We start from the raw sequence: 27373 nt of genomic DNA on the forward strand, positions 1-27373 counted from the left end.
GTATTGATGTTTGGTTGCACATTAAAGTATGTGGCTGAGAACCTGGTAATTGCGTTCCAGTAGATAATAAAACACACTTGAAACTTAAACCAGGAAAATGCGCACGAAAACGGAGTTTCTCTCTTCTATTATAGGTAGAAATAGTCTATACAGATCCTGCTAAGATAGCAGTGATAAGAAACTGTCCTCAATCTGTGACCAAGCAAGAAGTTCATAGATTTCAAAATTGTATGTAAAACATCAACATTTGTGGTCAATGTCTCCAAAATAGTAAAATCATTTACAGCTCCATCTAAAATTTAGACACACTTGGGATATTGTCTACTAGACCATTATTCATTCAAATGGTTATGAAATTTAAAATTCTGGAAAAGATAATAACACATTGATGTTGTAAGTATATGAGTTTGTCATAGTGTTTTACTAGGGCCTGCAACATGGAAATACAGATGAAATATCTTATGCATAGAAAGGTCCTTCCGTTCTTGGAACGTCCCGATCCTAAACACGGTGTGGGAATTGAAATCATCTCCACCAGAGCAATATCGAGTCGTACGGTAGGTCGTTCCACTAGTGATGAATGCCACAATTACCTTTGGGAAACTCTGGGAAAAGTAACTGAGGGACCCAGATATACCAAGGGTGTTTCTTGCCTTACAGTAACGTATCATCTATGCGTACGTAAGTTTAGTAGTCAGGTAGTAGCTGTATGTTTGTTATGTAGAGACAAATCAAACCTGTACGTACTTAAATTTTAGTAGTTAGATAGGAGTTGTTTGTCTAAAGCAAACCTTATATGTACATACACAAGTTTCCGTAGTCAAGTACAAACTGTTTGTCTGGCAAGCGTCCACAAATCATACCTGTACGCACTTAGGTTTCACGAATTTATGAAGTATACTAATATGATAAAGGTTTATCGAATGAAAGGGTTGTATGTGGCACACGTTATGTAACAGTCATAACAGGGATTAAAAACTGTTAAGTGGAACTACTCTGGTCAGAAAAAAAATACGCGTAAAATGATAAACTTGCACAAACTGTAAGGACACACGCATGACCTTCCTTCGTCAGTGGCTTCTATCACTATATTTAGACTACTAAAGACCTTCACGCATCAGCTCTTAGGCTATTGTTTCCGAGGCTCTTATCATTTATATTTAGACAATTGGAACTAAAGCTCTTACTGGTACAGCAAGATTATTGTTAGTGCGACCTTCGCCGAGCAACACTTAATTTACTGTCACCATGCTCGCTATTAGTCTACAGGTAGAATCAGTTATGATGTTCTAAACAAAGATATCTTTTTTGTCGTTTAGTATCAGCAGGACAGTTATTAATAAGACAGCGTTAACGCCTGGATAACTTTTATAAGTTTGAATATTGTTTAGGGATGTTAACATGGGCGTTCAAGAAAGGGAGGGGAAGACTTCCCCCTGGAAAGCGAGTAACAACTTTCTTTATTCTCTTAGTTATATATATATATGAATTTTTATTCAATTCACAAGTCCATATTACTTTGTCCCTCACTCCGGGAAACTTTATATGGACTTCTGTAGGTGTGAAATGTTAAATGAACATTCGTTCTTAAATAACTCATGAAAAAAAAAAATCAGATTGTGTATACGTTTTGCCAAACGAAGTGGATTTTTAATTTCTGTAATGACGTACTTTCCGTTAAGTTTACTATAAAACCAAGGTATTAAACATAAAGCCATTTTGATGAATTAGACTTTCCCATTCCTTATTTTATTACTATGTGACGAGAAAGTACGTGTACGTATAAAACTAAAAATAGGTGATTACACCCACACACTCTCATGCACTTGTCGTTTCGCCATTTTTTTTTTCGAGTTTTAAGAAAACCTACAGTTTTAATGTGCAACTTTAACGATTAATGTCGTTTATAGTACTACTGTTACTGGATTTCGTTATCCTGTTTCAAAAATTATAATTAAATATTATAGAAGATATATTCTTTGTCGTTAATTCGGTATTGATGTTTACTTTGTTACCAACAATATCTGATTAATGGTCCAAAAACAGTTTCTTTGCTTTTTATAATAGGAATATTTTCTTGATATTTTTAATATATGTTTTATTTTATACTCTTGCCAGATTAAGTAACTCGTTTGTTTCTCAAATATTTTTTTATCTCCTTGCCAGGACTGTTATTAAACTTTAAAAGAGTAGGAATACTGGTCGTTTTATACATCCTGTTTCCTGTGTTTAAGGATTTGTAAAATTCATATTATCAGTGGCGTTACATTTTACGTTTTAATAAACAGTTAGGCTTGGCACTCGACTTGCAATCTGAGGGTTGTGGATTTGAGTCCCGATCCCGAACATTCTCGTCCTTTCGTTTGTTTTGAATTTCGCGCAAAGTTACACGAGGACTAATGGGACTAGCTGTCCCTACTTTAGCAGTAAAAGGCTAGAGGGATGGCAGCTAGTCGTCACCACCCACCGCCAACTCTTGGGCTACTCTTCTGTCAACGAATAATGAGATTAACCGTCACATTATAAACGCCCCCACGGCTAAAAGGGAGAGCATGTTTGGTGTGATAGGGATTTGAGCCCATTACCTTCAGATTAACTCGAGTGCCTTAAACACCCATTTACTTAGTTGTCTTGTGCATAGATTAGTCAGGCGAGGCATAACCATATGGTTAGAGGAGCTCGACTCGTAATCTGAAGGTCGCGGGTTTGAATTCTCGTCATATGAAACATGCTCGCCGTTTTAGCCGTGGGGACGTTATAATATTACAGTCAATCCCACTATTCGTTAGTAAAAGAGTTGGCGATGAGTAGTGATGACTAGCAGCTTTCAATCTAGTCTTAAACTGTTAAAATAGGACAGCTAGCGCAGATAGCCCTCATGTAGCTTTACGCGAAATTCAAAACAAACAAACATAGACTGGTCTCTTGGTATTTCCACTGACATGGAAGTGATAGAGTCAGGAACATCTTGTATATAAATTTATCTTCTGATGGCTTAGCTGGAAGATGAAAGGACTTTGTTGATGGTCTATTTGTGGAAGCTAATGAGATATAGTATCAATTACATGTATAACTCTTAGACGTGTCTGATTTGGCCTTTGAATTTTGTTTTTCCTCTAACAGTAAAACCAATGCATTGACACTATAGTTAATGACTGAAGTAAGTTAAAAATTATATTTTAATTTTACTTCAATGAAATACTATCCACTTTAACATTTAATGTAAGCTTTGTCGAAATGTCTTTCGTTATAAAAATGTATTATTTGTTAATCAGTGCAATTTGGTCTTACGGTATCAGTATACGAAATCTCTCAGCCTATTCCTAATCTGAGATGGTGCTGGGCACTTTTGATTGCTTGCATTCCTTCTAGACCATTAGTTTGAAATTAAGCATTACTCTAGCATACTGAAATAAACAAAAACATTACTTAGAAAATTTAAATAATGTAATAATGAAGTCATCTTGTTAATGAAAAGGAAAATCTATGTGCAATCGGGAAATTTAACTGGATACCCAAGCTGGACGCTTTAAAAATGGATGATCTCACAGTACGTTTTTATCTTCAAATTCAATAAAACAGATTCAAATATACTAAAACGTTGCCCCTAATGTTACTCCAATCATGCAAACATTGAATTAGAAGTATATCCTATTAATAGCTAGTTTTAGCGGATAGCAGACATTAAATAGAAACATTACTTTAACCAATAATAAATGTTGACATAAAACGTACATAGTCTTGCTTTTATTCTGAGTAAGAATACATAGTTTAACACTGGACGTAACTTACAAATTACAAGAACGAAAGGCTGGGCCACTAATAAGCTAACTAATTCCACACTGTATCAAACCTTAAAATAATAAATAATATTTATATATGTGATACATTTTTATTGATTCCAGCAGCTACGAGTACTCCTTCTAGTTCCAGTTATGATGAGATGTTGTTCTTTATATAATTTTAATATTGAATACATTCCCCGTTTAGACACCACTGTGGAATAGAAATTCAAGGCAATTACTTATTTATTAGCGAGTAGCAGTAAATCAGCATATAATATGGAACCACACTTAATTATTTCAAGAAATTATTTTTGAAAATCAGTGAAAGTTTTGTGAGTAATTTATTTATTGTACTCATAAGGCAAACTTTCTATGAAAATATACTAAAAGTATCTTTATTTTTATCCATGTTTTCTATAGCGTTATATAATGCATATAATTATACTCATAGTAGGCTGAGGCTTTTCAGTGGATAACAAAAATTATTTACAGTTATGTATCACATGTTGAATTTCTTGAAAATTCGAAAAAATGCAGCATAACTTTGGTTTCGTTTGATAATTCTGGTTAAAGACAGTTTATTTTGTTGAGGAAACACGTTACGTTTGTCGTGAAGCTTAATACAAAGGGAATAATCCAGAGTTTACACGGGCAATTTCATAGATTAAAATGAGAAATACCCAATAATATGTTATTACATATCTGGAGGTGATTTGTTCAAAGTATATTAACATGGTGTCAGTCTCGTCTCAGTAAGCCATGTATTTTCTTTAAGTTAACTGTAATAGTTAGCTTTAAATATACTATTTTTGAATGAAATACTCTTTAGGTATTCACATCTCGAGACAAGTAACGGAGGTCTTAATTGGTTACAATATTACCTCCTGTCTCTCGACCTCTGCAGTGTACAATGAGGAAAATAAATCCCACTTGAAAATTATACTTATTTGGTACATAAAATCTCAACTGTTCTGCTCTTTACCTTTCCATTTCCACACGCTGCTCCATCATATGCCCGTAAAGTATAGTATGTGTTGGTAACATTTCCAACCTGACAGATAAGTCTCAAACATATTTTCTCGCTCTAAAGAAATAAAAATAACAGATATATAACTGAATCCTTGGTTAAGTGAAAAAACAAAGTTAGAAATAACGTTGTTGTTAATCAAGAACCTATAAATGCACAACTTTAGTGTTTAAAACACATCTAAAGAGTTTCAAAATATTTTACTTAAGTAGTTAAGCACAAAGCTGCACAGAAGGCTCTTTGTGCTTTGTCCACCACAGTTATGGAAACTCAGTTTTTGGAAAGTCATACTGCAGTGCCGTTAGGGACAGGTATTTTTAAGCTTATTTTGAAGTGTTCAATTGTTCGACGTACTTTACTTTTTTTAATTTTTCAAGTGTCTAATCACTGCTGATCTCGAAAACTACGAAATTATAAAATCTCAATTACTTGTTTTTTCTTTTTAAGCGAAAACCTACGCGTTGAGCTATCTGTGTAGTTCTCACCTCGGGTATCGAATCCCAATTATTAGCATTATTGTTAGCCCGTTTATTGATGAGCTACGGGGTGGAGTGGCTTAAGTTTGAGTTAATTCTCCACTGTTAACCACCAAACTACGATAGATTTTCTGACTTATGACCTACGAAATATATATAGCCTAGCATGGTCAGGTGGTTAAGGCATTCGACTCGTAATCTGAGGGTCGCGGGTCAGAATCCCCGTCACGCCAAACATGCTTGCCCTTTCAGCCGTGGGGGCGTTATAATGCGACGGTCAATCCCACTATTCGTTTGTAAAAGAGTGGCCCAAGAGTTGGTGGTGGGTGACGATGACTAGTTGCATTCACTCTAGTCTTACACTACTAAATTAGGGACGACTAGCGCAGGTAGCCCTCGAGTAGCTTTGCGCAAAATTCAAAACAAACCAAACTGAAAGAAATATACAATAAATGAATGAAACTAAAGAATTATTTTATCAAGGTAAAAGCCAAACAATAGTGAAACATTTCTATATTCCAGTAAAGTTCATTATTATTACACTCCGATCTTCAGTAGAGTTTTATGCATAAAATTATAAACTTAAATCAAACTTTATAGTAGACTCTCGTATAGTCTGAAGTATGGTGTATAATAAACTAGCCGCAGACTGAAAAGACAATGGATAGAATTTGCTTTTTGAAATTAATAGTAAAAATTAAAAGATGCACTTCGTTTTTCATGTTGAAGACAGCTTTAGAAGTTTACTTATTTTCGACAAGTTTCTCCCATGTTGAGACAGTTGCTGTGATCAAGTACTATCTTGGTTACTTAGCTAAAGAGACTCGTAGTTTCATTCTGTATTCAACAAGTCCATAGACACAGAAACCGTAGATGAGTGATTAAAACACTAAGAAAATCTGTTATCTTTTATTGTCCATACACTCAGAAGTAAATTTATTTTCGTTTCATGTCTTGCTCTCACATTCAACATGGAACAACGAAGTGCAACGTATCCATGTCTTATTCAGACGCTCTTGGAAACACCAAGTAAAAGTTTAACAATGTCTTTTTTTCTCACATCCTTATCAACAACAAGCAAAACTGTAATCTTGTATTGTTCTTGCAGTCTTGGAAGCTTTGAATGTTTTGTTTAGATCATTTATCCTTTTCTTGTTCGGTTATTGTATACAAAAGCAAGTTAAATAATAACCTAGACTTTGTTGAAAACGTATCTATACTTGTTCTGTTGCTTGATATAAAATTATCAAGTCAAAATGCAAGCCAAGTATCTTTCAGATATTTAGAATACAGAAACAAGAAACTACACTGTAACTGCTGTGTTCGGCGAAGTTCACGTTGTAATTCTTAAATAAATCGCAAACTTTTCAAAGTCACAATGAGTCAGTTCTCGTGTGCAAAAGTAATGTAATACTAAATTATTATAGAAATTGTTTGAGAATAAAATAAAACACAAATAGAGGATCACATGTTCGTGTAAATAAAAGTCAAGAAACGGTTCTTCAGTAATATTATTTTTCGTGTAGCAGTGGTATGCATTTACAACGCTAAAAGATTCCCTTCTCAGCAGATAAATGTGGCTATCACAAACACACGTAGCATAGTTCTGAAAGTTACTAGTGGCTCTACCTGTTATTATAAATGCACAACGAGATAAAACTTAGCAACGAATATCTGCGAAACTTACAATAATGGCCTGGACTTCATTTTTTCGATTCTGAGGATACAACTCATGACACATATCTGTTGGAGTAATAATCTGTCCTGGTGCAGATGGAAGGGTGTCGTTTCTTAACGTATCCACACGCAAACACTTTGCCCTTCCTAAACTAAAGGAAACATGTATAAACTACATTGAGTTAATATTGGTAGAATACACGTGTAACTGAAACTGAAAATATAAAATAAATTCGTATAAGTGTCTTTAGTACTTATGTAGGATGTTAGAGTTCTGATTAAATTTAGTTTCCATAAGGCATGTTGTTTTATGAATACATCCGCTAAAGACGGGGTTCGATTTCTCTCAGTGGACACAGCAGATGGCCTAGTGTGGTCTTGTTCTAAAATAAACAAACAAAAAATTGTGTTTATTTTGTTTAGTTGTTTATCATTAAGCATAACGTTAAACAATGAGGTATCTGTGATGTGCTTACCTCACGGATCGAAACCCGAATTTTAGTGTTAGAAGCCCTCAGGTTTATACTAAACTACTGGGGTAGTTTTAATTTTAAATAAGGAGATTCGTTTTATCATTTAAATGTTGTTTAGATTAATTTTCTATTTGTAAAAATTCCAATAATAACTTACTTGACTATGATCATCTTGTTTTTTATTATTTTTAAACAGCGAAATAACTAATTGAGTTGAAGTAATTAAATGTGAACATTAGGCCACAATTAAGACGAACATTTCAGATAAATTTGGTTTTCATTTTTATACCATTTGAAAAGTGGACAGAATATAACTAACATCTGTGAACTGACGACAGTAAAATAATCTAATAATTAATAAATCAAAATTCCCTAAGTATCAACAAAAATATTATTTAATTTGATCTAAAAACACCAAAAACTCTCAAAGAGTCACCGATTTAGTAAAGACACTAAACTCCTAGAAAATAAGTTGAACAATAGTTGGGTTAAAAAACTAAGTTCTCATCGGCAACATCATTGGTGAAATAAGTTTCTAATCTTTCTTCTTCTTAAACTCCATTATTTTTTCACCTGAAGAAGTGTCGAAGTTGTTTAATGCTACACGTGGACCACTTATAGTCGTTACGTCCACCAATTACGGGCGACATCAGATACCCATCACTCGCTGGGCAGGATGATGCTCCAGGACTTCCATTGAAATTCAAGGTCTCTTCCCCATCATGAACAACACCGAATCTATAATAAAGGAAATGTATACAGTACAAGTTATATTATCATTCTAAATTGTAACATACTAGAGACAAGCGTCTGCAGAAACATATAATTACATATGCTTTCCGACATGTTTTTTTTAAACCTAACGTAATTCAGTCATTACAAAATTACTAAAAAAAATTACGTTTTTTCTTGCCAAGCCTAATGCTGTCTTGAGATATATAATAATTATTTTCTTTGTTCTGTGATGTTTCATACTCAGTATAAGATCAGTTGTCGTTGTTTGTTAGTAAGAATAAGGCTACACAAAGTGTTGTCTGTGCTCTTCCCACAACGGGTAACGGGTATCGAAATCCAGTTTCTAGCGGTGTAAGTCCTCAGAGAATAAGATCAGAACGCATCCAAAGATACTGAATATGGTTTACACTTTTAGATATATTTAGTAACAATTGTATAAATCTCTAAAAGCCTCAGTTGTTTTGCTTACAAGTGTCCCATTTCGTGAGCAGCAACTTTAACTCCACTGTAGGTCCCAGGTTCATCTTCGGCGACTCCAATTCTCAGCTTTTGTCTGCAAGCACCGCCAATAAAAGAAATTCCTAGATTTATGGAAAGTACTCATTAAAAGACTCTACATATTACACACATTTCAAAATTATTGATAATTAGTAAAGTCAGATTAATGTTAATGTCAGGCACGATAGCCTATAACACAAACATAAGGCAGTGGATTCATTCTAATAGTTGTGGTTCAAAAGAAATATTTTTAATCGATGAATTAACCATCTGATTTTGCATAGGTTTTCTAGTTTTATGTTAACCTGTTAATCAATTATATTCTTACTTTCATCCTGATGTTTTTTGTTGAATTTCACGCAAAGCTACTCGAGAATTATCTGTATTAGCCATCCCTAGACTAATAGATAGACAACTAGTAAACATAGTGCAGCCTTCATTTTAAGAAACTCTAGTTGAAAAGAAGGATTTAACTGTTTCTCTTATAACGTACATACAGCCTCAAAGTACGGAGCGTGAATCTGTTTTTTGTTGACAATAAGGTTCGAACCATGAATCTACAGTCCGGTAAACTAACCACTGGTTTGCTCTAGTTCCCCGATGTTCTTTCAAAAATCCTTGTTCAGTCATCTGATGAAATATTGTTTGAAATTTAGTTGCATAATTCTCTATTCATTTGTATGTTTGTAAGTTCTTTCGTAAAATATGATACTAACTATTCATCTGTCCGACTTTACTAAATGGTTAATATTTTCTAATGGGCAATTTAGTTTATGTACTCTACATTCTTATGTAATATATTTAGTATTTTATCTGTCTTTAGTTACTCTTTCGTCTATAAAATATTTATAGTATATTACGAATTAAATGAAATAAAAATTCTGTATAAAATCGAATTCATTTTCTATTTCAGTCATTATTATCCTTTGTTATATAATACAAATTATATACATTTTAAACTAGGTAGTTTCTAATCCATTCTTGAATATATATCGTAATATAGTTCATTGTTTGTTTTGTGAATTTCGCACAAAGCTACACGAGGGCTATCTGCGCTAGCTGTCCCTAATTTGGCAGTGTAAGACTAGAGGAAAGGCAGCTAGTCACCACCACTCACCGCCAACTCTTGGGCTACTATTATATTTTATCAAAGAATAGTGGGATTGGCTGTCACATTATAATGCTCTTACGGCATTCGTTAAGTTGTTAACGAAACAACTTAAAACAACGACACTTTTTGTGACTGATCCCGAGAATGTGAGAGTTTACTCCACACGAGCTTTAAGTTTCAAAAAATATTTCTCTTTTCAAAGTTATCTATCCTATATCACGCATTTAATAAGTTTAAATAACTGTAAGTAATATGGAGTTGTACTTTGACATTCATCGTTACAGGTATAAACAAATATCGGTATTTGTCGAGGTGGGGCCCGGCATGACCTAGCACGTTAAGGCGTGCACTTCGTAATCTGAGGGTCGCGAGTTCGCGCCCGAGTCGCGCCAAACATGCTCGCCCTCCCAGCCGTGGGGGCGTTATAATGTGACGGTCAATCCCACTATTCGTTGGTAAAAGAGTAGCCCAACAGTTGGCGGTGGGTGGTGATGACTAGCTGCCTTCCCTCTAGTCTTACACTGCTAAATTAGGGACGGCTAGCACAGATAGCCCTCGAGTAGCTTTGTGCGAAATTCCAAAACAATTTGTCGAGGTTCACTGACACCAAGTTATTAAAAACAAAATCGAAAAAAAAAGAATCACAGGGGTTAGGGCGCTCGACTTGTAAACTCAGTGTCGCGGGTTTGAATCCTACAAAATGCTGGGGGGGTATTAGAATGTGACGTTCAATCCCACTATTCGTTGGTAAAAGAGTAGCCCAAGCAATTGTGTTGAGTGGTGATTACTAGCTGCCTTTCCTCTTGTCTTACATTGTTAAATTAGGGACGACTGGCACAGAGAGCTCTCGTGTAGCTTTGCACGGAATTTAAAAACAAATAAATAGATTCTGCGAGAGAATACGTGTTTAAAACTTGATCTAAATTTAGTTTTGATCAAGATGTTATATTATTTCATAACCTCTCAATTCTGTAAATAAGACTAGTAATTAAAAGTTTTATTCTAAAACTAATGGGGTAAAAGTTCAGAAACTCGACAGCGTTTGAAATGGGAAGAAGGTCTGCATTACCCATTTCACCACCTTATGTATATATACATCCACTCTGTGAGTGTAGTGTATAAGTGATTGAATGCAGGGATGGGTAATACAGATTCGCCCTTCTCTCACTCCAAATGCTCTCTAGTTTCTGATCTTTTCCCATCCCAACAATTTTAGAAAAAAAAAAAAAGTTATTAGTTTATACACTTTTACGATTCAGAGTCTTGGCTTCCAGAGGAGCTGTAACTTCTGGGTGAAAGGGTGTCTTTCACGCGTTAAGTAGTATACGGTAGATGATCTATCTCCATATAACACACATAATGGCTCACAGACAGAGACCTTGGTTGTAACAATAGGTTTTAACTAACGTATTGTGAATCACTTAGTGGAAAAGAAGAAGAAAACAGACATTTGTTATGTTCCGTTTTCTATACATCATAGAAGGTTAAAGGCAAGTTTGTATTAGTAAAAGGATTTTCGTTTATAATTCTTTGAGTAGGTTTTGCTGACGTCTTGACGTACGCACTACCATAAGCATTGTTCTGGCCGCCATTTTGAATCGGAACTATCCCTATATTGGGATCGTTACTGCACTGCCTGGTATATTTGTGAAAAGAAACATTCATAAGACTTTAAACGAAAACTGAATTTATATCGAAGTTTCCTGTGCCCGTAACAGCTAAAGCGTTTGTATAGTTACCAGCAAGTTTCCAAGAATCCTGTGATCCATCATTTTTGGACAAATCTTCACTGTAAGGAAGAGAAAGAAAATTTGTATTCTTAAACATCTAAAAGGCAGTACACATTGTGATGAAAGTTCACCTGTTATTTTTTCAAATATATGCAGAGAGGTACGATAAATAGTTCTGGAATTCAATAGATTGGTGAAAATTGACTGTCTTAAAAAAATGGATACCTTAAACTATTTGGTGTTCAATATTTATAAAGTTGTTGAAATGACTAATTTGAAGAAAAAACACTTATGAAGCTGATTTAATTCATAATAAAACTTGATGTATAATCAGTAGCTAGAAATAAACCGCTATTTCACCTAGAAAATCCTGGAATTCTGCACTGTTTAGAAATAATTAATTTACGTCAAGCACCGATATAAATTTTTGGCCTTTTTCCTGACAGGTTAGAATTGTAAAAAAATTTGAAAATATCATATGAACTCAGGCAAATTTCATAACTAAAAGAGAAACACAAATATAATACTTATGTAATTGTCCAAGATTTTAGAGGTTTTTTCTTGGCTTTATTATAATTTAACACAATTTTTTTGTAGTTTCCGATATAACTTTCCAACTGTTTCATGGTAACTTTGGTGTCATATCTTCTACAGAAAAACACACACAACAGAAACAACTCATCCAGTTACTCTTATAATTGGAAAGGAAATAGATATGAATTTCGCAGATTATTTTAGTGTTACGAGTGTTCTACAGTTATTTTCTTACGGTTTTCAGTGATTGCTCAGAGTTTATATGTACATTTTGATGTACCGGATTTTGCACTGCTTCAAGCCCGTTCATTATTTAACTAAAATTTGAAATATAATACGACTTTCTATAACTGTTTCATTCTATTTTCGAGACATAATAAGTCTTTAATAAACTTAGGAAGCACTTACTCACCCAGTCAGAAGAATGCCTAAGTCGTACTCTCTACTGCTCCATTTCGCAGCGTATTTGTTAATGGACTCCAGAACGTTTTTTCCATCAACTAAACCATGTTTTATCCTGTGGTCCTCTATGTAAGGTTGCAATCTGGAAGACTGTCAGAACAAAAAATAGAAATTACGTGATGGAAAATAGATAGAAAGTAGATATTACATGAGAAACATCCACTAATACAATTAATATAATATGTTTATTATACAGTTACTGAGGTGGACATTAATCAACACAGCAAATAGATAACCAGACACAATTAAAAATAACCTAATGGACAATTATATGGACAAATAATGGACGCCATTTAATGGAGAAGTACTAAAACAGATAAAATATCTATCTTAATGGAGAGTTCTTATAACAGATAAAATATACATCTTACCAGAAAGCTAACAAGACAAGTAAAATACACCCTCTCACACACACACACACAATCAGAACGCCAGGGAAAGTCAATTTCATAGTCGATAAACATGTTTAAACATTATCTTTTTAACATTTATATTGTTTATGATAAAGGTAATTTAAATATTGTAGAAAGACGATTGTATTGTCTTCCAGTGTTATTGTTTAACGTTACGAATTACAGCGGAAGAATTGTTTGTTTCTTTTGGAATTTCGCACAAAGCTACTCGAGGGCTATCTGTGCTAGCCGTCCCTAATTTAGCAGTGTAAGACTAGAGGGAAGGCAGCTAGTCATCACCACCCACCGCCAACTCTTGGGCTACTCTTTTACCAACGAATAGTGGGATTGACCGTCACATTATAACGCCCCCACAGCTGGGAGGGCAAGCATGTTTTGGCGCGAACCCGCGACCCTCAGATTACGAAGCGCACGCCTTAACGCGCTAGGCCATGCCAGGCCCCAGCGGAAGAAATGTACCTATATTTTATATATTGTCATAGCAAGTTCAAACAAACGAAAACACTTTAGTCTTTTAGATTTAATTTGTTAAACGGTATTACCTTATTAATGATTAATCCAGACAAATATAACTTTACTTGAGGCTTTATTAACTCAGAGTATCGCAGATTCACCTGCAAGGAAAAATATATAATTTGAACATTTGTGAATAGATAGGTATGTAAAATTAAAACACGAGACATTTGAGAAAAGACAACTATAGAAATGTCTACAAATAAAAGAATACGATTTTCTATAAATATTTACTTTACATAAGGATAAAGAATAGAATTTCGACAAATATTAACCGCTAGCAATAAAATGGACATTTATTTTCGAAAGAAGAAATATGACACAGATTATAGAAATATGGAGTGAAGCTTAAATCTGATATAAAATGCATGTTTGAATATATATACAAAACATTAGTGACGAAAATAGAAATCAAGCCTGATGTGAAATTATTTTATTTGTGAATTAAACAATGTAGTCCCTCTTTTTATATTTTTTGTTTAGAACAGATAAGCTAATGTTATTGCTTTACTTATCAAAACCAAGAAATGGTGTCACTTTAACATTAGGTTACTAATATTTTTATCGTTCATTGGTATATGAAGTTTTTCTTATACTGGATCTTGTTGACTGAGAAAAACGTTTGCCTACAAACCACATTCCAAAATACAGTAATGTAACGTGTCATTGCCGTCACAGAAACATTCTCTAAGCCTTTCCAGTGAGCATAGTCCATTATAACAAGGACCTCTGGGTGAAGAACCTCTAGAAAAACAAACAAATAAACAAACACTGTTTTGTTGTTCTTCAATATTACGCGCACACACACACACATGTGAAACAAAGTTAAGTTTAGCAAAGTTAAACTAAGCCTTAAAGTTCTAACCTTGATTAACCATAAAGAACTAAACACATCCATTTAGTGACAGTTATTAACCAAAGAATGTGCTGATTCGTGTTAACGTATCAACTAAATTTACTATTGATATTTATTAGCACTAGCTATTTACACCTTTTTAACTCCATAGAACTCTGCCCCAGTGGAAAGGATGCTATGGACTAATATTATGAACTAACAGAGTCAATTTGTCTAGAGGCTGGGCACGTATGTTTGACACATTTTTTGTTTTAATACTATAATAAATTAAATATTGTGTTCTTTTTTCTCAAATATGTTCAGACTGTTTTGTTGTTGCTGAATACAGAATTAAGTCAGTTACGGTTTGAAAGACAAGTTACTTCATTCACTTCCTGGTTGATTCTTCTGTTATTAGTGGATTTATCTTATACTTGTACAAAAATTACGCCTGAAAGTACTACAAGTAGGTGGAATGAGAAATTTTTGCTTCTCAGATAACAGGAGTTATATTAAAGTGTCTGTTTTGATACTGCGTGTATTAATTAGCCCTTACTCGATCTCTTGTGATTACTCCGTTTAAAGTAATTTTCTTGCAGAAAGAATAACTAACTATAGACATTTTAAGCACTCCATAATAGTCAAGAAAGAGATAGAGTTCACTGAGAAAGGTGCAGGAAAGACATGTTCAATAAAAAAAATCCTTCTTCTCAACGTAAAACTTCTACCCACGATTGAACGTTCAAGACATCAGTTAGTCTGGAACACCCAAACTACTGGAGCAAAACCATACCCTTAAGAATCAATCCCAGCAGTAAGAAAGCATGAACAACTGAAGAACATTAAAGTGAAGTAGTGTCTTGTGAGACCACGACCACATGGGTGGTCTCTATAGACATCCTAGGCTGTCATCAGTTAGAGTATCAGAGTACTACAGCCTCAGCTCTGATCCAAACCACTTGTGACCAGTGAAGAAAGGCTGGATGTACCACTGGCGGATGATACCTGCCAATCAGGGTTGTTTTCCTAGTTTTGCACGTGAAACTATGAGTACCCATTGATGAAGACAATAAACCGTGGATAAAAGGCACCTTTTTAGAACTGAAACAGCTTATAATACCTGGGTTCTTTTGAGATTGTATGATGAGCCACCCAGAATAGCTCGTCACCTTATAACCTCGAACCAAGGACCAGCCACCCAAAGAAACTCTTTGAGCAGCTTCTGACCAGAACCAAAGATATTAGCAGTATCTCCACCTGACCTTGGTCAGGATTCTATGAGGAAAGGCTTTGTTACACAGTATCCAATACAATTTTTACTTATTCGTGTGTTATGAATCCAGTACGAATAATCGCAGTGATTTTGTGTTTAATCTGATATATAGGATATCTGTTTACTTGTGTTTTATACTCGATTCAATAAATACGAAACACCAACATAACATTTGAAAATTATACAGCCAACAAGATAAAGATTTACTCAACAGAGGTCGCTTCTCACTCCTCCAGTCACAGTCACATACCTATTAAACAAACAAACCTTACAGTACACACTACATCATTAGATTATAACATTAATAATAAAGTAGTTGACTCTAAGCGTATTTTCATGCAGAGGAAAACATAATTTAAAACTAGCATACGATAAATATGCGAATATCAACCTACTACGCTGTATGAACATGAAAGTCAATCAATAATAAATCAAAAGAAAAAAACTTATTTTTTGTTGCACTTCAAACATCTATTTCTGTATGGATACACGCGCATTTATTTAAAAAACAAAACTGTAATTCCGAAAATTTAACACGAAAGTCACTCAAGCAAAAAGTAACAGAATTGAACTGATATAATAGACGGTTTATTTATTTTTTAAATTTTACGCAAAGCTACACGAGGGCTATCTGCGTCAGCCGTCTCTACATTTAGGAGTGTAAGATTAGAGGAAAGGCAACTAGTCATTACCACCCACCGCCAAATCTTGGACTACTCTTTTACCAACGAATATTGGGACTGACGAGCATGAAAGCATGTTTGGTGCGACGGGGATTTGAATCCGCGAACTCAGATTATGATTTTAGGACCTTAACCACCTGGCCATGCAAGGCCATATTAGATGGAAGTCAACTAGTTAAGAATATTCCCTAATAACGCTCGGGATACTCTAATAGAATAGTGGGATTTGACCGTGTTTCAAATAATGCACTAACGATGAAACTTTGTAGAATGGTCGGCAACTACCTGTTGTGGAGACATAAGCGAAAGGACAACGTTTCGAAAGTCTTCCGCTTTTCGTCTTCAGACACAACAGGCAGTTGCCATCCATTCTACAAAGTTTCATCATGAATATTCTGCCTAAACAATCTATCAAAGAATGCACTTACGACTCGAAAACACGGAAAGCAAACCATGGAGCCTCGTATTCACAACCCCTACAAGCTAACCTCTTATCCACATTTAAAATATTGACCAAATAATATTACGTTATCACATACTTAGCGTAAAAACGAAGCCGTAATTACATCAATGTGCATATTCAACTATAATTAATAATTAAACATATATATGTGTGTGTATACGATCTGACGGTAAAAATAGTAAACATCAAATGAAGATAGCATTACAAAATTACATTACAATCATAGAACATGACACGGGATAATTTATCAGAATTAATACCATGTATTAGTTGAGCAACAGACTGCATAATAAATATTGATCTGTTTGACAGTTTTACATGAAATTCAAGAAGTTCCCCTTTACCACCCTCTAACATCGTGGGTAATGTGACCTCAAACAGTCAATCAGGGCACGAGGCTACTGTTAAAATCTACAGTACTTCCTTGTTATTGTTGGGTATTTTCACCCTATTTCACAATCAAATGAAATATTAAAAAAAAAAGAGATATATTAAGAACTGTTATCATCACACACGAAGTTTAACATCCTAAAAAAAATAGGTGGTCTTCTAGTTTCTTTGGGTCATCGCAATGGCTGAGGGACTATTATTCAAAAAATAGGTTTAGATATTCGCAATGTACATAGCATACTAAAATATTCTTGAGATTTTAACCGTTTCCGTTTGAAAGCGAAATCATTCATGAAGAATTAAGGTGTTTAAAAGACAAGTGAGTCAGTAATAGAAGATTCTTTCCTTGTGTAAGACTTGGTCATACCTGGTATACCATTCGGCTCACTGCTTTCAACAGCACCAGGTTGGAGCTCATGAAATTCATAGTTTTCACTTTCATCTGAAAACCAAAACAAAACGAAATAGGCTGTTTTAGAAAATTTCTTCAAGCACTGATCAGTGGTCTTGAAAGTAATATAATTATATTTAAATAACTTAGGTGAAATTATAGACCCAAAAAGCAATTACGATAACAACATATAGCCTGCAGTGTATCTTAAACAAAGTGGGAAATTAGAAAATTATACTTAAAACTTTAAAGGTACTCACCTACGTTGTAACTTACATTCGACGTAAAATTTGCTTGTAAATCGTCCGTTTCAGTAACTTCAGGGATAACTAGAAAAACGAGGATCATTTAGTAAATGTTAAAAAGCAGTCTATGAATGTTCGACTTTCTAACTTCTGGCAACATTTAACTGTCTTTCATCATTTAGTAAACTGGTCGACATTCTCATTTAAATTAGTTTAATTATTTGGTAAATGTTAAATATACTTCATATTCGATGATTTTTTAAATTTAAAGCAGCTCTTTTAAACAAGTTTGGTTATTCAGGGATCTTTAAAATATATATATATATATATATATATATAAAATAATATTATGCCTTTCTGATTATTTGAGTAACTTTAAATATACCAAGTATGCTCCTATCAAATATTCTATTTAAAATGTATGCCGACTTACTTAGTGAGTATTAAAGTATGCTTAATATAACTTAAAGTTTCCAAATAATTTACATGTCTAATTATTCAGTGGGTATATGGCCAATACCCAACACGTAATGTCTTCACGTGAATAATACACAACTGTCTGGCATGTGACCATCCTGGCTATGCCAGCGTGCATACTGAGACTTATCTACACGGGAAAAATGGATGCTTTGTTGAGCCACTACCGCCCGCTAGAGTGACACAGTGGCATGTCTGCGGATTCACCCCACTAAAAAGCGGGTTTCAATACCTGTGGTGGGCAGAGCAAACTCAGCCCATTGTGTAGCTTTGTGCTTAATTCAAGGTGATCAAACAATGAACCTCACCATGATATGTGTAAAAAAGTGTGTATTTCATCAACACATCCGCAAACTTTTTGAAAAGGAAGAATCTACATCTCTGTGGTGGCACGATATAAACATCCGGTCGCTTTTGTTTCATGTCAGAAATACAAAATAGAATTAGATAATATTTTGGTGTATAGAACAACATGCTGAACAGATAAGGTTTCAACAACAGATGAACAATAGATTTTTGCACGTGTTTAGCTTTGTGCTTTTTGTTTGAGTATATAATGATGTGCTTGTTGTAAAACAACCATTCATTTAATCCTAAGTTTGTCTGATTCATTTCATGTATTGTAGTGTCACGTATGTCAATGTACTATAAAGATATTATAGGTACTTATATTCAAGGTATAGAAACTTTACTATAGTGTAATTCGTATTGAGAAAATAAAAAATATGCGACAAGTATTGTCAGTCCTTGAATAGATCATTTATAATATGCAATCAGAAATATATACCACTAACATGAAAATATAATCTCTCTTTTCTTGCTTAAAGGGGAAGTTTTTTTAAACTTTTTTTGGTATACATTTTTAAGGCCAACAACTTTGGAAGAAGACAATGAATTATCCGCAAAGTTTTAGAAAAAAAAAAAGAGGTTTTCTCAAAAGGTAAGATAAGTATAGATTACCCACGGTTACCAAGAGCTAATGCGACTGGGTTGACCACATATTAGACAGTGTAAAAAGGATTTACAAGTCATATCGACTTCAAAAATTCTGTTAGGAATATTGCTAAGAAGGAGGAGGGGCAAATATCTCTTGTTGCGTCATTCTTTTCGATGCTGGGAAACAGGTGCTAAGACACGAAGGTTTCAAGGAAGAATATGTTTTTCTTGTTTTGTTTTTTATTTTGCGCAAAGCTACACAAGGGCTATCTGCACTAGCCGTCCCTAATTTAGCGATGTAAGACTAGAGGGAAGGTAGCTAGTCATCACCACCCACCGCCAACTCTTGGGCTACTCTTTCACCAACGAATAGTGGGATTGACCGAATATTTACGATGCCCCCACGGCTGTAAGGGCGAGCATGTTTGGTGCGACGGAGATTCAAACCCGCGACTCTCGGAATACGAGTCGAGTGCTTTAACCACCTGGCCATGCCGGTCCACCGGAGGAATAGGACAGGGATGTATGGCTAAAGCGGTAAACAAATTGAATATTAATACAATGCCCACAGGCTACAAGGTGACGTTACTAATACGTACACCGTGAAAAAGCACAAAAGAAAAGAGACTGACTAACAAGTTAAACCTAACTTATTGTGGGAAAAACCAGGAGCTTGTTCCGCGTTCAAGGTTAGTAACTCATCTTCCATTTGTTTATTAAAGTTCAAAATAGTGTACTTATCTTTTTTATGTGTGAGTAGGTATTAGTTTGTTGATTTAATAACATTCACATCTTACCATAAGCATCTATAATATTTTTTTTCGGAACAGAGAGAATTACTGCGTGAGGAATTCCTTGATTGTAGTCTATGTTGGAGTCTCCAGACGATAAAGGAAGGCTTAGCTGGCCATACGCATGGAATTCGGGCGTGAGAGGAACAATTATAACATTTTCTGCCAAAAGACCTTCCTACAAAATGGAGGTTAACTATCGTTCATTGTACATTCAAAGTACTGTATCACTCAAATACAGTTTTATTCTACTAATATATTTCCAGTGACTCATTTAGAAAACAAACAAACGAACTCAATAATTAATATACAAATGTGTCTTAACTTCGGATATTCAATGTTTATTGTAATCAAAACACTTAATGAGTTTTAGACTAAATAACCTAAATAACATTCGAATAATTTTCTATAATACTGTTAATAATTTCCAAATCTCGACATTTTCTCACCGATTTAATATGAATTTATTATAAAGAAAACGTATTCATTAAAACATTGTAATTTTATACATTGAATGACATATCGTAGGGCAGAGCTTATTGGACCGCTTGGGTCTAAATTCATGCGATTAACCATTATTTAATGTGGTAGACAAAAATAAAATATATTTTAAGTGCACATAGAGTTCTTGTCACGAGCATTGTAAATAATTTGATTTACGTATAGCGGAAGTTAGTACAAATATTAAAATTGTATCGTCATTGTTACCAAAGGAATAAAAATATTACACGTTATAATTTCCCAATTTACTATAAAACCTATTATAAGGAGTATCAGTAAGCCGCTGTAGAATGATTTCCGTGATTATAAGATAACCCCTTTTTGTGTGTCTAATTAATATTCACCATGAAAAGAAAATAACCGATTCGATTTGCTAGATTCTCACCATGAAAATATAGTTTCCATTTCGTTTGTAGTAGACTACACAACTGACAGAGCTGTCGACATAAATGCTGTTCTTTAGGTCATCAAGGTCAACCTTATGAAAAACAAAATAAACGCTAAACTTGTTAGAAATGTTTGAAATAGTGTTTATATATGATGTTCGTGTTAAAAATAATTCATAATAATACAGTGCTTTAAGGTTCTCCATCACAAAACTGTTGCCATATACCATATATTTCATTGAAAATAAATACAAATGTCAAGTACACTTTTCAGATCATATATTTTTCTATTCTATCTGTAGAATGAATACCTATTCCGACTTTTTTCAGAATAATTCCGCTAAACCATAAAAAAAGAATTTTAAGTTGTAAATCAACCTTAATGATTCTCTTCTTCAGAAAGATAGTTTCCTATTACGATTTAAAATATTTGAAATTGAATTTTATTTTTTATGATAGTTTTTGTACTCTGTTTCAGTTTATTTCTTCTCTAGCGGGGCCTGGCATGGCCCAGCGCGTAAGGCGTGCGACTCGTAATCCGAAGGTCGCGGGTTCGCGCCCGCGTCACGCTAAACATGCTCGTCCTCCCAGCCGTGGGGGCGTTATAATGTGACGGTCAATCTCACTATTCGTTGGTAAAAGAGTAGCCCAAGAGTTGGCAGTGGGTGGTGATGACTAGCTGCCTTCCCTCTTGTCTTACACTGCTAAATTAGGGACGGCTAGCACAGATAGCCCTCGAGTAGCTTTGTGCGAAATTCAAAAACAAACAAACAAACAAATCTTCTCTAGTAGAAGCTCATTTGCTTGTTTGTTTAGCACAAACCTACCTCATGGGCTTTCTAAACTCTGACCTCTGCGTATTTGCATGGTCAGTTTGTAACATTCCTTCTCACCATATACGGCTATACGAACGGTTTCAAGCCTAAAGCAGTTGACACAAGACCAGATGCTAGAAGGAGGTTACTTACAATCCATGTATTTTAACCAAAGATCATAAAACACCAAACCAACCAACAACCATTTTGATATTTTTTAGTTGCTTACTAGTCTATTTTCAGTTGCCAAAATGTTCAGAAAATAGTCTTCTCTGATCTGGCGGAGACTCGGCATAGGCAGGTGATTAAGTGCTCGGCTCACAGTCTGAGGGTCGCGAGTTCGAATCTTCGCCACACCAAAATGTTCGCCATTTCAGCCGAGGGGACTTATACATTTATGGTCAATCCCACTATTCGTTGGTAAAAGAGTAGCCCAAGAGTTGGCGGTGAGTGATGTTGACTAGCTGTCTTCCCTCTAGTCTTTCACTGCTAATTTAGGGTCAGCTAGCACAGATAGCCTTCATGTAGCTTTGCGTGAAATTGAAAACAAAACAACTGAATTGGCGAATAAAGCAAAGTATCGAGCTCAACTTTGAAAATGTGATCGCTCGTGTCACGTTACACGAGCTGTGACGTTTCATTTTTTCTACGCTTATCCACTGACGACTGTTCTTGAGTGTCCACCACCTAAAACAAGCGTGCAATGAGAAAGCACGTTAATGTAGTTGTTGTGACATGCAGTAATGCTATGTCTATTTGTTGAATAACAAAGGAACAAGAAATGTCGATTTACACAAACAATCCAAAATAATCACAACGTTCAAACACTGCAGACGAAATGTTGTTAGTTATTGAATTACTGTATAGCACCTGCCTGTTACAGAAGTTACGTTGAAATTCCTGGTGTCATCTGGGGTTGAAGACTGTTTTTATACTTGTTAGTAGAAAGATTCGTGATACTGCTCCATATAGATCTGTTCAGAAACAGACAACCATAAAAGGGCTTCTTGAATTAAACAAACATATAAAACACTAACTGAAGATAGCTTTGTTGTTTGTTTTTTTTGTTTAAAGTTCCCCTCAAAGGTGTTTAATAAAAGTATAAACTTCTTATTTTAGATATCTCTAGACCAAGGGATTCTCAAAGTGGGTGCCACATAAAAGTGTTAAGGGGTCTCAGCCAATACACAAAATACACGATAATGTTTAAGTATTTAGTATTTATAGACAGATCGTTCATGAAGAAGAAAGGTCAACCTTTCGAAAGCGCTCGGGTTATAAGGGTTTATATTTCAGTAGTTTTTATAGATTAATTGCATGAGGTCCTTGTGCTGAGAAAGTTTGGGATCCTCGGCTGTAGACCAAAATTATTTGAAAATAAACGAAATTTGCATGTATTTATTATTCATGTACGTTTTTAAACTAAAATATGCATAATTTAAAACAGTTTTCCAACTTATTCATCATATCTATCACAGAAAGTTTTCCAAGACAGATGAAAGTAGGAACCCAAATTTCCGAATTTATAAACACTTGAACAAACGGCTAGGTTAAAGTTCAGATATAACTGTTACTAAGTTTTAACTAGTAACTAGAGGAAAGACAGCTAGCCTGATGTATCTGCTATTAAACGAAAAGAATAGCGAAACTAACTGTTACTTTTATAACTTGTCCATAATTGAAAGTGCGGAGTATGGGTTTATTGGCATTTATTATAAGCCGAAAAGCTAATCATTAGACCACACCAGCCCCACGAAAACAGAACTTCGAATAATTTTCATTACCTACAAAATACTGACATGCAACATAACATCTTAATCTTAACTCTAAATTATCTCAAATAACTGAGTTTAAAAACGTTTAATGATGACTTATATTATCACTTACCTTTACTTCTTGTTCAACGTATGGTTCTTTTTCAGAGTCAAATATTTCAGTAATTTTGAAATTCTCGTGGATGATATTTGATTTCCGCAAGTTTAGAGTGAAATTTCTCCCGAAGGCATAAATCTCTACTAAGGTTGCTCTTGGAAAATTTCTGAAAATAAGGCCAGTAGATAAGTGAATGACTTCAGTCTTCAGTACTGTAGCTGAAATAAAAAGAAATATCCGTAGCAACTAGTCAATAGTCAACGTTTCTCTTCCTCTTTTTTTTTTTTATAGAAATAGAGAAAGTAGAACCGAAGAAATCGTTCACTTATTATAGTTGTAATCTGTACATAACACAAATTAAGTTCTTGTAAATACAAACAGCTCTTCTGATTGTTGGTGGACACATGCTGTGGTACATTCTTTGTGTACAAAGGCTAATTTAAGTCTATAATCTAACATAAAGCTGTATACAAATATTATTATTTTTCTCTCCAAAACAATTTCTCCCCCACTCGGTGGGACGATGGTAAATCTAAGGATATACAACGCTAAGATCAGGGGTTTGATTCCTCTCAGTGGACACAGCAAATAGCCCAGTGTGGCTTTGTTATACGTATACTATAAATCAATTTTCGCAAATTTAATCTATCTTCATTCAAAGTCATACAAGTGTTTAGTTTCGTCTGGAAAAATGTTATAAATTCTGTTACTTATGGGTAGAAGAAATTTATAGTTGTTCGTTTGTAAAATGAACCATGAATTTCTTTTTTTTATCTCCTGAAACAAAGACGAAACTTTAATAGAATTCAAATGCAATTATATTTTTAGTTACTGAAATATTTTGTTGTTCATAATCCCTGCAAAACCGAAATTAGTTTGCGAAAACAAACATAAGAAAGTTTAGTTACCTCTTCCGTTAATAGGAATGCTTCTTCCAAAACTAATAAATACAAGCATGAACAGGAATAGCTGTGTAGTCATGGTCATTACACAACTGAACAGCGTTTATGTTCTAAAACTTCTATCATATACAACTACCAGAAAAGTTGACACTGGTCATTTCCTGATGTCATTGACCCGTGTCCTGAGTTAAATGACCGTCTAGTACATAGGTTTGTTCCATTTGGTCAGAGGACAAAATTCTTTTGTCGAAATATAAACTAAAGAAGAAACAAACTGATTAACTTTAAAATTTCGTCCTACAATAAACGCTTTTATTTTCAATTAAATTAAAACGCCATCTATCATAATGTTGTCTTATGAGTAAATGTATTTGTTATGACACATTTGGCTAAATAAACATTTATGGTGCAAAAATATGATTATTAGTGCATTCACTTTTGTATGTGAGTTTAACCAGCTGTATATATTTTTATCTGTTAATTTCGGGCGTGTTTTAAAATTATTTACTGCCTTTGTTCTTCCTTACAACAGCTCGCTATCAATGACTCTGGAATAAGGCATTAAAAACTAATATTCGAGGTTTGATCCTTGTGGTGGGTAAACAACATAAAGCCCACAGTACAGTTTTGAAACCACATAAACAAAAACAAACATTATCACTACTAGAAAAGTTGGGTTGAAATATAATTTGGCTTATAATTTCGGAATATTTTTATTATTACAAATTCAATAAGTATTTCCATTTTATTGAGTCCTAAAGACATTAGGCCTAGCATGGTCAGGTGGTTAAGACACACGATTAGTAATCTCAAGGTCACGGGTTCGAATCCCCTTCACACTAAACATGCTCGCCTTTTCAGCCGTGAGGGAGTTATATTGTGACAGTCAATTCATTCGTTGGTAAAAAGAGTAGCCAATAGTTGGCGGTGGGTGATAATGACTAGCTACCTTCTATCTCGTATTACACTGTTAAATTAGGGAAAACTAGCATTGATGAGCCCTGATGTAAATTTGCTCAAAAACAAACCCAAGGAGATTTCATTTATACTTGTAATATTTTAATAACCTCAAGAGAAAAAAAGACAGTCGAACATTTATTGCTAACTGTCATATAAATTTTTCACCCTTTAATAAAACAGCCAAAAATGAGAGACAATGTAATCTGTGTTGCTCAAACTTATAAGGATATTATATTTGTTTTCAACACAGTTATTTAAATACATATTTCAATTAGTTTTACAATTATGTTGTCTGTTATAATATTGTTACGATAGTTACAGATCTGAAGGAGCGATTGATAAAAAATATTACACAAAGAAACAAATGGAAATAGGAACATAGCTGTTAGACTGAGGCATCTTCTTTCGCCCTCTAGTGGAACAGCGGTATGTCTGAGAACTCATACCTTTAAAAAACAGGTTTCGATACCTGTAGTGGGCAGAGCACAGATAAATCAGTGTGTAGCATTGAGCTTTATTTCAAATAAACAAAACATCTTTTACAACTCTCTGCCACGATTTAATGAAAGACGCTACACGAGGGCTATCTGCGCTAGCCGTTCCTAATTTAGCATTGTAAGACTAGAGGGAAGGCAGCTACTCATTACCACCAATCGCCAACTGTTTTATCAACGAATAATGGGACTGACCGTTACATTATAACTCCCCTCAGCTGAAAGGGCGATCATGTTTGGTGCGACGGGGATTCGAACCTGCGATCCTCGGATTACGAGTGGAGCGCCTTAACCACGTGACTCTGAAGTAGTGATAACAACGTATTGTCGTATCTTTTGGTGTTATTAATTGTATCATCCATATAATACGGAAATACTTTGAGAAATACAATATCAGTCACGAGATAATCTGAGAATACCTTGACTGATGCAAAACAGGTTTTTGCATAAACTAAAAGTTTACGATCAATTTTAAATGTTCATTTCGAACATAAGTTGTTTTTTTGTTTTGCTGTGTGAGAATATTATATGGTGCGAATAGTTTAAAGGCAGAAGAGTAAAGTCTAGTCTCTTAAAATTCAAATTTGATGAAACATCTGAAGTGATTTCTGTTCTTTGGTAATTTGCTCTTTCTAGGGTCTGGCGTGGCCAGGTGTGTTAAGGCGTTCGACTCGTAATCCGAAGGTCGCGTGTTTGAATCCCCGTCGCACCAAACATGCTCGCCCTTTCAGCCGTAGGGGCGTTATAAAGTGACGGTCAGTCCTACTATTTGTTGGTAAAAGAGTAGCCCAAGAGTTGGCGGTGGGTGGTGATGACTAGCTACCTTCTTTCTAGTCTTACACCGCAAAATTAGGGACAGCTAGAGCAGATGGCCCTCGTGTAGCTTTGCAAAATTCAAAACAAACCAAACCATTTTGTTTTTTCTATTGTGATAGTTTGGTTTGCCATGTAAAAAAAAAAAATACCTTTTCAGTATTCCGTATCGAGTACAGAATGAATATCGAATTTCTAACTGGTAATCTATTACGTATCAGATTAAAGTACTCTACTCGAAAATTCTAGAAATACGTTAAATCTCGATAGTTGTGCATTGTTGAACTATAATTTCTATGATTTAATAACACAAGGAAAATATATACGTTTTTTTTAATATTAAGTATTGTTTGTTTGTTTTGAATTTCACATAAAGCTACACGGTTGGCTTTCTGCACTAACCAGCCCATAATTTAGCAGTGTAAGACTAGAAGGAAGGCAGGTAGTCATCATCACCCACTGCCAATTCTTAGGTTGCTATTTTATCAAGGAATAGTGGGAGTGACCGTAACTTTATAACGCTACCGCTCGTTGAAAGGGCAAACTCACGACCCTCAGATTACGAGTCGAACGCCTTAACCCACCTGGCCATGCCGGGCATAAATATTAAGTACCAATGATGAGTTGAATGATAAAAGAGATACAATATTGTTGACCACACTGTGACAAGAGCAAAACAAAAAATAAACTTAGGAAGTATGTGTCGTTAGCC

The 27373-nt window shown here is 34.6% G+C and overlaps 1 protein-coding gene across 1 annotated transcript; it reads right to left on the reverse strand.

Annotated features, from left to right (window-relative positions):
• Window positions 1-3745: 3745 nt before the first annotated feature.
• Window positions 3746-24473, reverse strand: LOC143251624 (A disintegrin and metalloproteinase with thrombospondin motifs like). Its single transcript, XM_076502890.1, has 15 exons — window positions 24401-24473; window positions 23508-23710; window positions 20805-20897; window positions 19925-20096; window positions 17730-17798; window positions 17446-17520; window positions 14069-14178; window positions 13464-13535; window positions 12459-12598; window positions 11522-11571; window positions 8643-8754; window positions 8012-8176; window positions 6976-7117; window positions 4768-4869; window positions 3746-3996 (listed from the first exon to the last, which is right to left on the reverse strand). Exons 1-15 carry the CDS (start codon window positions 24471-24473, stop codon window positions 3964-3966), a joined length of 1611 nt encoding a protein of 536 aa, XP_076359005.1. The 3' UTR covers window positions 3746-3963.
• Window positions 24474-27373: the final 2900 nt, after the last annotated feature.

The sequence above is a fragment of the Tachypleus tridentatus genome, chromosome 6 (assembly GCF_004210375.1).
Source record: "Tachypleus tridentatus isolate NWPU-2018 chromosome 6, ASM421037v1, whole genome shotgun sequence".
NCBI lineage: Eukaryota > Metazoa > Arthropoda > Merostomata > Xiphosura > Limulidae > Tachypleus > Tachypleus tridentatus.

Bases quoted from the DNA above. Each gene is read 5' to 3' on its own strand.
- LOC143251624 (XM_076502890.1), bottom strand. From the start codon at position 24,473: ATGACTACACAGCTATTCCTGTTCATGCTTGTATTTATTAGTTTTGGA. The intron at 11,572-12,458 runs GTGAGTAAGTGC...TCTTCCTTACAG, and splicing joins TTAGGCATTCTTCTGACTGG to TGAAGATTTGTCCAAAAATG. The intron at 8,755-11,521 runs GTAACTATACAA...CCATAAATCTAG, and splicing joins GGATTCTTGGAAACTTGCTG to GAATTTCTTTTATTGGCGGT.